This window comes from Elaeis guineensis, chromosome 3 (genome assembly GCF_000442705.2).
Source record: "Elaeis guineensis isolate ETL-2024a chromosome 3, EG11, whole genome shotgun sequence".
NCBI lineage: Eukaryota > Viridiplantae > Streptophyta > Magnoliopsida > Arecales > Arecaceae > Elaeis > Elaeis guineensis.
Window position 1 is genome coordinate 119,606,064 of NC_025995.2, and position 17,888 is coordinate 119,623,951.

Here is a 17,888-nt window from a genome sequence, read left to right on the forward strand (position 1 = left end):
CAAATTGATAAGGGTTAAAAAGTCTACAAAGCATGATACACGTAGGAAGCCTGCATCGATATCATACTGTAACACTTCTCTGATCCAAAGCGTCCTCAACTCAGAATTCAGATCTTCATAGGCAAGGCAGTATGACCTATTTTTTCTCAAGCTTCACTGTGAGGTTTCAAGCGGGTAAGCAGTAATCTATATGCATGCAGACATGCATGATTCTAAAACTTCACAGTGATCGGAATGGATACTTGCACGATGAAAGAACCAATGCAAATCGAAGAGCTTGCGACATATCGATCCAAGAGAAATCTCAGTCTTATGAATCAAGACCATGTTTATCAATGTTTGGTTCACTTGGTTAGATGATGAAATAGCACAGTGTCTCAGACAAAACAATCAAAAATTGAAAGTGGAAAATGCAAATCAGCATGTCATATCCACTTTATAATGGCAATAGCAAGCCAAAACCCTACCATGCCCAACTATAAATTTTTGGGCATTCTCAAATATATTAGGTCGAGATGGAATGCTGAAGAAGAAATACATGGAAAACGTCAGAACAATAATCATCCAGGCACTGGTAAAAGCAGTCAGAGCTGGTCATATCAACAGTAGTTTCTAAACAAAAGAAGTACAATGCATAGCAATCTCACCTCGAGCCAGACAGATTCCCTACACCCCAATTAGTGGTTTAGTATCCTCCACTAACCTGAAGATATGGACATGCAACTCGAGGTGGGGTTGCCAAGTGCAAAGGTAGTCCACCCTGCGGATATTTTGTTTTCATGCTTAGAACATAGACTACCACCCAAGCCTTCCCATCTGGGTCCCAGAGGACCAAGCTCGTTCTTTAGTGGAGAAATGTGCTCCCACGAAGAATTACAAGGTATCTGTATTCAGGTAAATTCAATCAATGATTGGAAGGGAAAAATTTTTGACCATTTATTGCTTATATAAATCAGATATTGGAACATAAAACTATGCAAGAACTTCAGAATGAGAAATTTGGCCTAGGGATGACAATTTTCCTGAAGAATGAAAGATCGAAATCAAATGCATACAATACTTAGAAGTTAAAATCATCAAAGCTTCTTCCTAATGCATAGGCTTCCTGATGCATATGCCACCTTAAATCAGATGCATGGCCCTTTGGAGAGCTGGCTGTGAGCATGTTAAAATATATAGATTTAGTCCAATAATATTCCACAGCATGAAGCTTGTAGTGCCCAGAGTGTTTAGATGCCCTGTTATGGCTCTACAAGGATAGCAGTCCAGAGCACCTACATCGGATGCAGAATTTTTGGTGGCTGAAAGATATATTGGTCTAATTAGATGGAGTCGAACTGCATGATACCATATTAGAAGTGCACATGGTGAACTGGAGATCGATTGAAAAGGAGAGGACTGGTATTGGAATCCTTCGTGTTCCAGAAAATCATCAAATCTTCTTCCATCTGCCTTTTTTTCTCAACTATACCAGAAACTATGGCAGTTAATTTCCAAATGGAAATTTGATGCCCCAATCATTATCATAATGGCACAAAGAAGTACCCAAATTTCTCTTACGTGATACAAAATGTTTTGTTGTACTATATCACCGGCAAGAACTGTAATGAGTGCACTCTATTCTCAGAAAAAGACTAATACATAAATTATCCTCTAATTTTATTGCATAAGACCATAAGAGATATAGATAAAGGAAATATAATACATTGAGTACCTTAGATATTGTTTTTTTACCAAATAGGATGTAACAATACATCAGACATTGAAATACAGTGAAATATTACTGTTGGATCTCATGGTCAGAATGTCCATAGTTTGCAATTTAGGCCAATGACTGTAAAAGTTAATGCATTGAACTCACTAATGTAAATGACTGGCACACGTTGGTTGCTGCCATGTGTAAATAAAATAAGAAAAGTGGGAGTGGAAGGCATAAGCCACCTCCTTTGCTTTTTGTCTTTCTTCTTCTGTCTCAGGTCATTGTCTTGACAACCAGCCCTTGGCGCATATAGCCTTTGAACCAAGCATACCAATTTGAACATCATCGTTTTCAGCCTTGATTTTAATGTGCTCACATGGTTTAAGAGATGATAGATATTTTCCTGCATTTTATGAACAATGACCATCAAAACATGTGAAAAATATGAAACAAACTAGGCACAATCAAAGCTCATATGTATAGTTTTCAATCATATCAAACTAATGTAGGAAGAATACTATTTTCTTTAAAAGAAAATAGCTGCACCAAAAAAAAAAAAAAAAGAAGAAGAAGAAACTTGTTTCTACTCCACGACAATGAGGGAAACTCTTTCACACGAGCTTAGCTGGTGATGCTTACTCAATCCCATGGTCTGAAGCAACTAAGTTATACTTCTTCGGGTGCAGCCACAGGACCATCAAAGACCAAAAGACTGTAAAGATGTTCTTCCGCTAATTTCACAGCCAAATGGCCAGTTATGCGTTTTATGACTTTTTCTCAACATTTTTAATGATTTGGGGCTGATACGACAAACTTGTCCTTCACTCTAGCAGTTCACTACTAGTGGATGTTATAGCAATTTTCATGGAAATTTTATCATTGAAATGATGGAAAGTAGTCCAAGCTATCTACTGTCGATGCATATTGCACTAGAAGGAAGGTCTAAACAAATATTTCTCAAATTTCAGAAGGTTTCACGTGGTCCAGTCTTTAGGTCATTCAGTTTCTCAAAACTTATATGAGCGTTTCTGATTCATGTTTCATGTATGTAAAATTAGGTCAGATAATGAAATAATGATTCTAAATATACTATCTGCAAATGAAAATTTAAGAAGTAAAAACTTCATCTTCTATTGCCTTATATTGATGTTAGTTCGATGCAAATCACTCCAATATCTGCTATCATAACATTGTAAATAAAATTATAAAAAGCACGATACTCCTACAGTTGCATGTTCTAAAATAAAAGCGCCACTCGATCATAGCTTCCAGTATGTCTGATGCATTCGCAAATTATTTGCATCAGCAAGATAACAATGCAAATCAGAAAGCAAGAGCACATTTACTATACATTTTTTAGTTGTTCAATCAAAAGTTGAAAGTGGAAAATGCAAATCAGCATGTATGTATCCACTCTATAATGGCAATAGCAAGCCAAAATCCTACCATGCCGAACTATAAATTTTTGGGCATTCTCAAATATATTAGGTCAAGATGGAATGCTGAAGAAGAAATACATCCAAAATGTCAGAACAGTAATCATCCAGGCACTGACATAAGCAGTCAGAGCTGGTCATATCCCTACACCTCAATTAGTGGTTTAGTATCCTCCACTAACCTGAAGATATGGACATGCAACTCATGAATAGGTCCTACTAGCTCCAATGCACAAGTCCCCATCCTTAACGTGGGGTTGCCAAGTGCAAAGGTAGTCCACCCTGCAGATATTTTGTTTTCATGCTTAGAACATAGACTACCACCCAAGCTTCCCATCTGTGTCCTGGAGGACCAAGTTCGTTCTTCCCTGGAGAAATGTGCCCCCATGAAGAATTACAAAGTATCTGCATTCAGGTAAATTCAATCAATGATTGGAAGGGAAAATTTTTTGGACCAGTTATTGCTTCTATAAATCAGATATAAGAATTACAAAGTATCTGCATTCAGGTAAATTCAATCAATGATTGGAAGGGAAAAATTTTTGGACCAGTTATTGCTTCTATAAATCAGATATTGGAACATAAAACTATGTAAGAACTTCAGAATGAGAAATTTGGCCAAGGGATGACAATTTTCCTGAAGAATGAAGGATCAAAATCAAATGCATACAGTACTTAGAAGTTAAATAATCGAAGCTTCTTCCTAATGCATAGGCTACTTTAAGTCAGATGCATGGCCCTTTGGAGAGCTGGCTGTTAGCATGTTAAAGTATATAAATTTAGTCCAATAATATTCCACGGCGTGAAGCTTGTAGTGCCAAGAGTGTTTAGATGCGCTGTTATGGCTCTACAAGGATAGCAGTCCAGAGTATCTATGACAAATACAGAAGTTTTGGTGGCTGAAAGATGTATTGGTCAAATTAGATGGAGTCTCACTGTGTGCAATATCATATTAGAAGTGCACGTGGTGAACTGGAGATCAATTTAAAAGAGGGACCGATATTAGAATCTTTCATGTTCCAGAAAATCATTATCGTAATGTCAAATTATGGCAGTTAATTTCCAAATGGAAAATTGATGCCCCGGTACATTATCATAATAGCACAAAGAAGTACCCAAATTTCTCTTACGTGATACAAATGTTTTGTTGCACGCTATCGTCAGCATTAACTGTAACACTCTATTCTCAGAAAAAGACTAATGCATAAATTATCTTCTAATTTTATTACAAAAGGTCATAAGAGAAATAGCTAAATTAAATATAATACATTGAGTTCCTTAGATATTGTTCTTTACCAAATAATATGCAACAATATATTATACATTGAAATACAGTGAAATATTACTGTTGGATCTTGTAATCAGAATGTCCATAGTTTGAATTTAGGCCAACAACTGAAAAAGTTAATGCTTCTAACTCACCCGTGTAAATGACTTGTATGCGTTGGTTGTCGCCATGATTAAATAAAATAAGAAAACTAGGAGCTGAATGCATAAGCCACCTCCTTTGCTTTTTGTCCTTCTTCTTCTATCACAGGTCGTCATCTTGACAAGTAGCCCTTGGTGCATTTAGCCTTTGAAGCTTAAACCAAGCATACCGCTTGGGACATTATCATCTTCAGCCTTGATTTTAATGTACTCACATGGTTTAAGAGATGATAGACATATGAATAATAACAATCAAAACACGTGAAGTAAGAACATGAAACAAATTAGGCACAATCAAAGCTCATACACAATTTTCAATCATATAAAACTACTATTTTCTTTAAAATGGAAACTTTTTTTGACGCAAACATGAGCTTAGATGGTAATAGTTACTTGATCCCATGTCTGAAGCAACTAAATTATGCTTCTTCAGGTGTAGTCACAGGACTATCAAGGACTGAAAGACTGTAAAGATGTTCTCCCACTAATTTCACAGTCAAATGTCCAGTTATGCATTTTATGACTTTTTCTCAGCATTTTTGATGATTTAGGGCTAATATGGGAAACTTGTCCCTCTCTCTAGCTAGCAGTTCCTTACTAGTGGATGTTGTAGTAAACCTCGTTAAATGTTGAAATCTCATGAAAATTTTATCATTGAAATAATGAAGAGTAGTCCAAGCTATCTACTGTCGATGCATATTGCACTTGAAGGAAGGGTCTAAAGAAATATTTCTCAAATTTCAGAAGGTTTCACATGGCCCAGTCTTCAGGTCATTCAATTTCTAAAACTTAGAAGGTTTTGATTCATATTTCATGCATGTAAGATTAGGTCAGCTAACGACAATAGTGATTCTAAATGTAATATCCGCTAATGAAAACTTAAGAAATAAAAACTTCATTTTGCATTGCCTTATATTGATGCTAGTTTGATACAAATCACTCCAGTATCCGATGTCATTTTAGATCATTTTATCGATATAACATTGTAAATAAAATTATAAAAAGCACAATACTCCTATAGTTGCATGTTCTAAAATAAAAGCCGCACTCGATCATAGCTTCCAGTATGTCCAATGCATTCACAATTATTTGCATCAGCAAGATAACAATGCAAATCAGAAAGCAAGAGCACATATACCTACATTTTTTTGTTGTTCGATCCTGAAGAGGTTTAAACAAAGGAATACACGTACATAATCAACAACTACTTACTTTTAGCTATATTAGAGTAAGAATCTTTTCTCTGCTCAGTGCATGAACATTATCTGTGAAAAGCTCCTCCAACTCACGTTTAATTTTGGCAAGCTGTGCATGGAAACCATCATCCAAATAATGCTTCACTGGTCCACCTGATTTCTTCTATCCTTCAAAAGCTTGGATTCTTCACAGGTTTTAATGAAAGCTCATCCTCTTTCTCACATGCAGTTTATCAAAGATTAGAACATTGAATGCATATTTCCAGCATATCAAAACAGTAGGAATTCATGTTTCTTCAAAGAGTAGTCTTTCACAAAGTTTGGCCATCCACTGACAGGAATGTGCCTTGGATAGATTTGCTTAATCTGACATGCCAGCTGCTTACATTGAGTCGACCATGAAGATGACTCTGTTCGATGCTTCATTCGATATATGCTTCATAATTTTGGTGGAATTTTCTGTAAATGAAAAATTGAAAGAAAACATTTAGCACGATTTCTTACATCCAGATGATTTACAACTAAGTACTGCATAATTTTTGACCAACAGGTTTACTTTGTTCAGAGCGCTAGCATCAATCAGGCTGGATATCCAGACAAAATCAATGCACTATAGTGCAACGAAAAGAGACCACTAAATGACAAGAATATAAATGCACCTTAAAACTTCTATTCTCAGCATTACAAAGTCTGAAGTATATAGTTGAGCAGGTGTTCCTAAATTCTTTTTTGTAAACAAAAATGATGGTGGGTTATTGCCAATAATTTCAAAAGATAATGTGAGAACCGCCTAAGTCAAACACTTAGAAAACACCTCCCAAGGTTTGAAGAGGTGTCCCTCAGTAAATCACTCAAGAAAATTTTGCAACGTGTCTGCTTAATGAGTTCTTTTCCAAAACAAACTAATATACATACAGGGGATGGGCATGTGCAATGTGAGGGGAATGCAAGCATGTTTATGATCGGGTAAACCATTTACAGCTTTGATCCCTATCTGACAACTATTAGCTGGCTGACATCTATCATCGCTCCCTTGAGCAAGAGCTAAATTCATTGAAAGGTGATTTCATTAAAGAACGAAGTGGAGGCTTAGGGAGCACAGATGAAATCTCAGAGCATTTTGCACTGTAACAGCATGAGCGTTAACGCAAGCGTTGTTCCCATAATTTTGGCCAAAATATATGTTTATTTTCCTATCCTTTCTTCAAGAATGTCTGTCCTTCGAGACAGAATGTCTCTGAGCCCATCAAAATTTTTTGGCATTTACATCATACTACACAAAATAATTTGAAATATGATATTTTTGTTATAAAAATTATATTGGTTGATTTCATAATAAATAAGGCTAAATGTAGATAAAAAATTGGTTATAAAGATCGAATACTTAGTTATGTATAACATGTATATAAAAAATTATCTTCACTAATATAAGAACATATTTTATATGAATAATAATATAATAGTTAGCTAAATAAGTAAATTTCGAGATATTTAATTTATTTTAATACAAACAAATCAAAGTTTATAGAAACTTCTTTGCATTCATTTCTTCAGTGCCCTGTTCCAAGTAATGCGGAAGCAAAGTGGCACAAATATTTCTTTCCCTTCCACGTCCAGACATGACCATCCCAAAATTAGCGAAAGAAAGAAAGAAGAGAAGAAACAAACTTGCCAGCTGCCGAGCGAAGTCTCCCAAGAGGACTACGAAGAAATGAGGTTGTGTCTCTGTCACACCATTCTCCGAAGAACACTCTGAGTCTTACCCCAAGATTTCGTTTCCAATGGAGATTGGAGGCGATCTCGTTGCCGAGCCTTGAGATTAAAACGGCATTAGTTTGCAAGTGAAGAAGAGCTCAAAATGGTGGCAGCAAAGAGACGCCAAGGTTCTGCTTCTGAGATTTCTTCTGTTCTTTTCTGCTGCCGCCGCCGCTCTGCGCCGTCCGTGCGGTCTTTCTTTCCGCGAAAGGTGGCGAAAGCCTGGAGACGGGGGCCAACCGGCTTGCCGAGTAGAAAAGGCCGTGGTTCACGGAAGCAGCACCGTTATGGCAACTAATCGGCATTTGGTGACGCTCCTCAAACGAGGGAAAGAAAACTTTTGTTTTCTTCCATTTTTCACTCCTCTCAATTTGACTTGTCGGCTGTCTCTAGCAAAAAAAAAAAAAAATTCTTAAAATATATCTCCCTGCGACAGCTTGTTTGTAAATCAGCAAAATAAGTATTTAAGTTCAAACAAAAAGAATAAAAAAAAAAAAAAGGCAATACAATATAATCATTTTTATTACTCAATAGTTCATCAATTTGATCTTTCATGCTATTATACAAGAAATTGTTTGCTGAAAGCAATTATAGGAAGAGATAATTACATGCATACAATTTTAAGAAGTGCAAGGAACGAAGAATTAATGCTCAGATTTATAGTGATGGGAAATAGGAAGCATTTTTATTGTCCCACTCTTGATAATATTTAAGCCTCGATTCAGTGGTAACACAATTGTTAGATTAAAGTTATGTCAATATAATATATAAAATATAGTAGTTACCCAAATTTTTTTACACTTCTTTCAAGCTACCTTTCTAATATGTCTTTTTGTAGGTATAACGGGTAGTTTTCAAGTAAAATTCCATTCTTATAGTAATAATTTAGAAAAAAAAATATTTGAAATACAGTAATATGGCAACAATTCAGTAAGTCAAATAGAAATTTAAAATAAAAAATTATCTATTTATCCATCTTTCTTGATAGTTATATAAGCTGTTTTTTAGCTTTTTTTTTTTTTTTTTTGTTCTGTATAAATTTTTAGACATGATACTTCAAGGATCTTTTTGTCCCGTTGCTTAAAACGCATTTGATTTATAAGCCTTCATAAGAGTAAGTGATTAAATTTTCATTAGAAAAGAAAACGAAACAGATGCTTGCCTACGTATTTGTCACTTCAATATCGTAATTTGTTTGGTCTTTTCAATGTGCACCCAGCCTTTATTCGTTCACCCGTCTTACCATTTTATCACCAAAGAAAAACCACTCATCTCACTGTTTTTATCCAATCGGCCGCAGAAAATGCTTATGCGGGCCCAAATCTGCCATCCACATCAATATCCGACAACCACAGTAACTCATGTGATCGGATAAGATACACTTGTGCTAAACGTGGACGGCAGTCGGTGGATCCCGCATAGAGACCTTTATCCGGTCCAGCTTTGGAGAAGCGGTTTCTAGGCCATTTTCTGCGGGTCCCACCGTGGTCGGTTCGGAATTTCCGAAAGGATCTCCCATTAGCTTTGCTGCCAAGGAAGCAAAACGAAGGCACAGAAGAATACGAAGGGGAGAGAGAGAACGAGAGAGAGATGAGGAACCCGTCGTCAAGTTCAGGTCCGGGATCTTCGTCGTCCTTGGCGTCGCCGCCGATGATGAAGCAGCGGCAGAAAGGGGCGCCGACGCCGTGCTGCAGCAAGATGGGGCTGAAGCGGGGGCCGTGGACGCCGGAGGAGGACGAGGTGCTGGCCAACTTCGTCCGGAAGGAAGGGGAGGGGCGGTGGCGGACGCTGCCGAAGCGCGCCGGCCTCCTCCGCTGCGGGAAGAGCTGCCGCCTCCGGTGGATGAACTACCTCCGCCCCTCCATCAAGCGCGGTCCCATCGCCCCCGACGAGGAGGACCTCATCCTCCGCCTCCACCGCCTCCTCGGCAACCGGTTCAAACTCTCTCCTAACGCCTACCCCCTTCTCTCTCTCTCTCTCTCTCTCTCTCTCTCTCTCTCTAACTCTCTCTAACTTTCCATCTAAATCTAGGTTCGGGTGCAGCTTTTTCTAGGGTTCTCTGTGTAGATCTCATCATCTTATGTGCCTAAAAGTTTTGTTTCTTTGTATCTTGGCATGAGAGCAGGTGGTCTTTGATAGCGGGGAGGATCCCCGGGCGAACCGACAACGAGATCAAGAACTACTGGAACACCCACCTCAGCAAGAAGCTCATCAGCCAAGGCATCGATCCCCGTACTCACAAGCCTTTGATCTCCTCTTCCTCGACTACCGGTCCTGATCCCCCCCTACCGCAGGGTCCCAAGATCCAGCCGCCTGCAACAATGCCGTACCTCAACCCCAACCGTGGTGCAAACCCTAGCTTCCCCATGCCTTCCGTTCTCCAGCAAACGAGTGGCGATCAAGGAGCCCTGGCATTCACGACGACCAAGATGGTTTCTTCGGCGGGCTGAGTCTGGAACGAGATGATGGATGGCACACCTCCGAGGGCTTTGCTGCATTGGATTTGCAGGGAAGCCGAGGAGGAGTTGACAGTGGAGAAGATGGAGGCATCGACTGCTGCACCGACGATATCTTCTCCTCGTTCCTCGACTCTCTCATCAATGATGAGATTGTCCTGCAGAACCAGCAACAGAATGTTGATTACAACGACAACGAGAATAACAGCAAGGACGGCCAGATTCAGTCAACCGATCCTGTTACGTCTTCTGAACCAGGCTTTGGCCTTGGAACCTTATGGGAATCTACCTTCACATCTTCAGTTAGTCTGGATGAGGAGATTCATGGACGGTTTGTAGATCATGCAGGCAAGTAGTTCCGAATGATAAACTCTTCTGTTATATGATCATATTTTATCGTATAGGTTGGTGTGCAATTCTACGTATCCTTGTTGTCATGTATTTTATGAACGTCGTGTTTGATTATTTCGTAAGGAAATGGAGTTCTGTCTGTACGAGTACATTTGTTCAGTGGACTTTGTAATGGTTTGATGGGATCTTTATTCTATATTCTTCACAACTATGATTCCATGTCCAAAAAGTTTTGCTCCTGATATTTCTCAGTTAATGCTGTTCATCCGCGCAGGGCAGCGGTTGCCTAGCTTACTTCTCCATCCTGCATGATCATTTGCTGCCCTTTGTTGATATATATTCCAAGGAAAACTTATCATGTAATAATATTTATGTTCTACATTTGTGAGGTAGTCGTTTGTTCTATTTTCAGTTATATCCACTAAACATAGTTTCTGAAAAAAAGAGAATGCCATGGTTTTTGCACCTTCACCACGAACCTATGCTATGTAGAAACACTGGACCTTTTAATGGAGTAATGAGCAAACTGAGTCTTTATAGTTTAGCTTCAACAATCTCATATTATATGGTGGAGAGAATCAGACCACAGAAGTGAGCTAAGATTTATTTCTGCTGAACAAATGTAATGTGAAATATAGAACTTGCAAGTTATCCTATGTGAACTGATGCTGCGTGCTGAATTACAAACTCAAAGCAAGGAACTATATATATTCATGGTTTAATATGCATGTAGGTGTTAGAAATAAAGTATGCCCACTGAAGCAGACAATTATTTAAAGTCTATGCATCAAAGCACTTTGATTCCTCGTCAGAGACTCTAAATCCTATGATGGTTGGGGCAGTGTTTACAAAAAGATCAGCATGTTTATCTATCGGCCAACTTTATAAGCTCAATCTATGGTTTTGCTATCATATAGGAACGGATGATCTGAGAATTAGGAGAACCCGGAGCATATTATGAAGACTATATTCATGAGATGGAGGTGAAAATTTATGATGAAACATATCACCATAGAGAGAGGATAATAAATCAACGACGAACTAGATAAAATTGTTAGAAGGAATATACGAACTAGTACTTGTATGACAGAATTTGATGCAGAGGCATCGTCAGATAGAATGAAAAATATATGATAGACATGTAAGGTTACATTGCATTATTTCTTCCACATGATGGACTCCTTGGATCCACTATTGGTTTCTTCTTTACAAGAGAAGAAAAAAGGCAATGGAGAGTTTTTGATCCAAAAGAGAAGTAGAGGCAGTAACAAGACGTATCTAATTAGTACGCTTATACATTTTTCTGCTAATTATAGCCACCATTATGAAAGCATACGTCTCTAGAGTAACTCAATGATATGCCTGTCATTCAAGACATTTAGTATTTTATAACATGATTAGACACTAAACTCCACTTATCTTGATTCTTCACTAACCATGACTTCATAAACCCTATAAAGCCTTATGATGTATGGCTAAGTCTCTAAGCTGCGTTAACACCATGCAAGACTCAATTGCCACAGACATACACGAGAGGTCATTGATCACTATGTGAGCTGCAAGATATGAAGTAATTGACAATTACCTGGAGCAAGGTTCTTATTTTACCTAATAAACTAATGCTTTTATATCCACAAGTAACTAATTTACTATATCTACTGGTATGTGCATGCGACAACCATTAAATTTTGGATCTACCTATTGACAACTGGTGTCTAATTATTGCACTACCAATATCATATCTAAACATAAGTTACCTTACTGTTAGAATAAATATTCACAGAAGATATATAGCATCCAAGCCGTTCTGGTGTTCTTGGTTCGTAAATGGTAAGAGCCTAAAGACACTTGAACGAATAACATCATGAATAACATAAGTTACCTTACTTGACGTTCTAGTTGTTTCGCAAGAAAAAGATAACGACGACAAGCAATAATATTTCTGTGATTCTTAAGCTAAGTACATTCCTATCTGGTTTTAAATGTCATTTTCCTAAAATAATGAAATTAGTTGTAAAGCGTGCTTCTGATGCAATAATTGGTTGAATATAGAACTAGTAAAAATAAGTTTCTATTTTCAGAGGATTGATATTTATTGGTGATACATAGGCATAATAGGTTATCGCCTTGGTTAATTTTCTGAAGAAATTAGCTAAAGTAACATGGTTTCCTGCTATCTCACCCTCGAGAGAAACTTCTATTTTGGACCAACCCGTTAGTCAATCACCGCAAAGTTTAGGTAATTTGATCGAAAACAAACAACTCCTAGCTCAAAGCAATTAATAAACCTTAATCTTGGTTGCCATCCTTCTCCACTTGAAAGAGGTCCAAAGTTCAAATCTTAGTGCTGATCCTTGCCGAAGGGTCCAACAATTGAAACCCACTTCAATTTAGAAGAGTAACGAGAAGATTCCATTGAGGTATTCTAGGATTTTCAAGTAATTTTGGGTATCGTACTGATGGAATATGATTTTGAATAGTATGTAAGTAGTAGAAAATAGATAATTTAGATTCCTAAGCTACTAGAGCCAAAATGTTTTTGAGTTAGATGTAAACATAGTCAAATGGTAATCAAATTATCTACTTTTTTTTTGAAAAAAAAAAAAAAAAAAGTGAGCTCAACAATCAGATGATAAATCCAATAACATCTTATATGCATAGATCTATTCAATAAGAGTATACTATACTAAGCATGCTACTATCATTATCATATGTGAGCTAGGTAAAAAGAATCACCTATAAAATAATCAAACCAACTAATTGTAAGAAAAATCATGTTCAACTTAGGGGAAAAGAAAACAAAATCAAAATAACTACAAATTGTGGGCCATCCAGTTATGAATTTAATTTGCTCCGCTGAAATTACTGCTTCAGTTAGATAGAGATGTTAAGATATGTTGCAGTCAAAGGTCGGATAGCTAGGTCGATCTCTGCTTCCGCATGCGTGAGGTATTATCCGTTTCGGTTTTGATCGTCTTTAAGCTTCAGTAGATTCTAGCTTTAGTAGACCTTGGCCATTTAGAGCCTCACAGTTTTATCTTTAAAAGATACCCCATGAGAGACAGAAGGTCCTATTCCATAAAAGCCAGAGTTTTTTTTGACTCATAACTGATGTAGATTGAAGGTGCTCTCCTCCACAACAGTAGCCCCCCTAGTCAAAGAGACTATGTATGCATGGGGCAAGCTCTTTTTTTAGTACCATTTTATTATAATTAGGAGTCGGATGGCTGGATCGGTCTCCGCTCCCACATTCGCAACGTATTGTCTCCTTCGGCTCTGGTCATTTTTGAGTTTCAGTGGGCCTCAGTCATTTGGAGCCTCACAATTTTGCCTTTTAAAAGAGATCTTACGAGGAAGAGAAGATCTCATTCTATATAACTCAGAGTTTCTCTTGACTCACAATCGATATAGGTTTAAAGGTGTTCTCCACTTGCAACAGGATGAAAAATTTCAAAAGACACATAGTGTTGGAAGTTAATTTTAGAATTTTCAAGCAAGAATCCATATTTAACTCAATTTCTTTAATAACTTGGCTTGATCATTGTCTAAGTCCAACCCACGTGAGCTTGCATTAATGGTGTTTATGAAGCTATACGCATAGCGTGGATGCTTTTGGGCCTAATTTAGGTTAGAGATTTTGGATGCAATTGCAACATATTGCATTTCCTTTCGGGAGCTAAATGTCAATATACATATAAAAAGAAATGACCCTGGAATACATGTAACACAAAGCCAGATCCTTGTGATCATAGCATGAAGAATATTTTGCTATTTTAGAATGTTCTTAGAGTGTTTTTTGAAGCTAAATGTTCTTAGAGTGTTACTAATTACTCCATGCAATACCTTGGACCAAAATCTATTGGCATCATTCAGGATGACACATCAAGCAAATTAATAAAGCCAGTTTTAGGATGGTGAAATATATATGATGGCCAACTCATTGGTCCTCTCCTCCTGGCGTGGATAGGTCTTATGATATGGAGACCTACCATGAAGACTGGTTGGTGAGACTAATTATTGCTCATTTTTCCTTCAATCATGGCAGGCCATTTTTGTTATGTTGAGAATCAAATTGGCGTGAATTGGGACGGGCTTGATAAAATTGTGATACACCCTAATAATAAGATCTCTTGCATTTTAGGTGTATCTGTTTGTAAAATAAAATATGACTAAAATTAAATAAAAAAGAAGCTGTGTAATTGGAGGGAAATCAGAAGCAAAGAAAGGCAAACAATGATTTGTTACCATTTGGGAGCGTAGAAGTTGCCCAACTTAAGAATATTTTATCCATTAATCGCTTTGTTTGGGGACATCTTTACACTATTCATAGCTCAATTGGTGGTGGGCCGAGTTCGAGACTGTTTGGTTTGGTCTGACCGGACGCTGGGGCATGGACAAAAGTCGTTGATGTGATGGGAAATACTTTTTGAACCAAGAATGGACCTAACCCTTCAGACCTTATAGAGGACAATCTTGAGAAATTACTTTGAAAAAAAACAAATAATAATGTGAGGAAGCAAACAAATAGCAGACCTAACTAAATCGGGCCGCATCGAAGTTTTTTCATGAAGTTGATGAGGCAACTGAACTTATTGCCGCAAGTCATTTTTCACCTACAAATTTGTAGCCCAAAATTACATGGTGTTAGGATTCTCTTCAATCTCGATTTGGAGTAAATATTTATTATCACGTCAAATTTGTAACAAACCAATTAAAATTTGAAAATCGGTGAGTTATATGAAGTATCATCATGAAGATTGGTAATATACACGACAATCGATAAAATGCAAATATTTTTGTTGACTTGTTACAAGTTTGATATGGTATCACCATTACAATCAATATTTACCCATTAATTTGGACCAAAGAGGACTTGTATTCTTATCAAAGTGGTCCAGGATTGGCTCACGCTTAGATGACCCCACTGGTGGCACATGAGACATTGCACTAATTGTGGATAGGTGAGATTGATAGACATGCCCATCATATATCTAATTAATGCCCATTAAGTTTGCAAGGTAGTTAAGTTTAATTAAGAGCACAACATATCTGTAGATTGTTAACGTGGGGCTAACTCAAAATCAAAAAGCTGTTCATTTCTTAAAAATACTTTTTGGTAAACAAAAATGGCGTTGAGATGGAGACATGGCCCATCTACCCATTTCTTGTCCATTTGCTAGCTTGTCGACCGTTGGGTTACAAGCAAAGCGAGCTTATTTATGGTGGTTTATTAGCCAAAACTCGTTTGCTTTATCAGACAATGCCACATGCCATGCAAAACTAACTCTTTTAGATACTTTCTTGGTCCACAAAGAAATAAAGGCGTTTTCTTATGCAAGTTCACATTGGCGGTAGATCATTGGAAGCCCTTTCAAAATCCAAAATTTCCCAACGGCTTAATTTCCACTGGACACAAAAATTACGTAGGAACATGGCTACTTCATCACATGACTTGATGGCCTCAAATTGTTTGGAAATCGTGGTTGGAGAAGTAAACAAAGAACGTTTGTTGTTGACTTGGACAAACAAGTCGTGCAATGCTCGTGTACGCAAGCATGAATAGCATATGCGTAGGTGGTCATTTGAGTGACAAATATTAATAATTTTACAAGAAACTATGACTACTGAACGAGAATAACAATTCTCATAGGTTGTAAATGTCGACCGACCTATCTCTAAGTATGCAACAAATAATGCTATGCAATTTATATTTGGAGAAATTATTGGTTAGACTAGTCCACTTATTAGCTGTGGACCAATCCAACCATGAAGCGACATGTGCATATCTAAAAAAATGAAATGGAGGGGAAGGATACGATATTAGCTTGTAGCTTTATGATTGGATCGGTCTATCGTCGAGTCGATGAAGCTGATCCAACCACTAATCTCGCATGCATTTGTGGTTAGGTTGAAGAAAATTATGACGAGCAAAGCCAACTTGGCTTCCTTTGAATAAATTAAAGCATCCAAAATATGCCCATAGCGGAATTAGAACAAATAGATCTCATGAAATATTTTGTGTTGGCATGTCTAGTTAGAAAATTGTAACTCTAGTGTGAACGTATGCTGTGCTGCTTGCAACGAATTTAATATTCTACATCACCTTTTCGAAAAATATGAAAAAACAAACTCACATTATCTCATTGTGATCATCTGAAATTTAATGTGGCGCATAATTTCAAAGCTATTATCATACCTTTCAATTTTTGCAATGTTTCATTGTGCATTACCACAGATGGCCTGGCTCCAAAATCTCTTCCCATCCCTAATGCTGCGCAATTAATGTCTGGCATGAGCACATATTCAACATACACTTGATCAATTAATGCCGACAAGAAAGTACATACAGAAGAGTAGATGAAGAACAAAAGCAGGCGAAGAACAGAGAGGCGGCAGATTCAGATAAAAATGCTGTCCATGATAGGTTGAGATACCACAAATCACCTTAATTTCTGCTTAGATCCATGAGTTTTGCTGTGCATAATAGCGAATTACAGCTATAACACTGGTACTACCCTCTCGTAGTAATTTCCAAACATGTGATCGGATAATTCGGGGTATAGCCTAAGCTCGAGGCAGCATCAAAATACTTCCTTCAAGTTCTCATCCATGGCATCAAAAAGAACAGGTGCTCTGAATGTCTCAAGGTAACAAGCTGCGTTTATCCTTGTCACCTATTAATTCAGACATGACTTGCGAACAGCACGAACATTGATAGACCTGCAGTAGATTATTTCTTCATCAATGAAGTAAAACTCACAGTTGTTCTTCTATAAACTCTATTTACTCACATCTAATTAAGCTTTGCAGATGCCATCTCAAGAACATGTATGTATAGATAGAGAGAGAGAGATCACACAAACATATATGCATGGTATCGTTAATGACAGTCGTAGCCAATGCATGCAACTCACCCGATAACGCCACCGATTGCTACTCGACGCTTCAACTACCACCATCTCTACTACAACACCCTGGTCTCCTAAAGATGAGGCGAGCTTCTGTTGGTGGAGGGAAACAAGTGAAAGAAAAGAAGGGGGAGGAGGCCATAGATTTGTACGGTGTGATGTGCACGTGAATTGGCATTCTGCACGTGAGAGGAAATTCCTGTGGGATATCAGCTGACCGGGAGGTAAGAAAATTAAATTGGCGAGGGAAGGACGTGTGGCGTCCGTCGTTGCACGGTTGGTTGTTGGCCGTGCGTTTGGACCGGCCGGTAGCTCGAGGAAGCCATTTCACTTGCTGACTTTTGGAAAGGGAGCTCCCATCTGCAAACCAAACATTCCAACCCAAGGTTCCCATGGTGCAGCAAGTAAACCAACCTTTCTTCGGCTATCCTGACCGCATAGGGAAGGCAACCATCGCGCATATGGGTCGAGTAGGCTATTACCCATATTTGCCTTGCATTTGTTTCGGGATAGAATGGGACGGATCAGATGGAGTCAGACAGTACGAGTTGGACGGATGCAGACAAATAAAGCTGCAAAAATCAAATCTTTTTGCATACAAATCAAATCAAATCAAATTTTTTTATCTCAAGGTGTGGTTTGTGAAGAATTATATACAT

The 17,888-nt window shown here is 37.8% G+C and overlaps 1 protein-coding gene and 1 long non-coding RNA gene across 21 annotated transcripts; one reads left to right on the forward strand and one right to left on the reverse strand.

The window, feature by feature from the left end:
* Nucleotides 1–328: 328 nt before the first annotated feature.
* Nucleotides 329–17,417, reverse strand: LOC105040533 (uncharacterized). Of its 20 annotated transcripts, none has more exons than XR_012140178.1 (9): nt 17,236–17,415; nt 16,766–17,041; nt 16,518–16,607; nt 9,114–10,128; nt 7,432–7,903; nt 4,558–6,218; nt 3,318–3,540; nt 1,942–2,102; nt 329–884 (listed from the first exon to the last, which is right to left on the reverse strand). It is a non-coding gene; the product is annotated as an uncharacterized lncRNA (long non-coding RNA). The 20 variants fall into 20 exon arrangements; XR_012140167.1 differs by having other exon boundaries at nt 1,862–2,102; XR_012140172.1 differs by lacking the exon at nt 329–884 and adding an exon at nt 14,855–14,934 and having other exon boundaries at nt 1,689–2,102; nt 16,518–16,592; nt 17,236–17,417.
* On the forward strand, nt 9,057–10,512 carry LOC105040532 (transcription repressor MYB5-like). The gene is given in 3 exon segments (XM_073254653.1): nt 9,057–9,448; nt 9,640–9,920; nt 9,923–10,512. Coding segments are annotated over 3 exon segments (1,029 nt in total). The 5' UTR covers nt 9,057–9,104; the 3' UTR covers nt 10,327–10,512.
* Nucleotides 17,418–17,888: the final 471 nt, after the last annotated feature.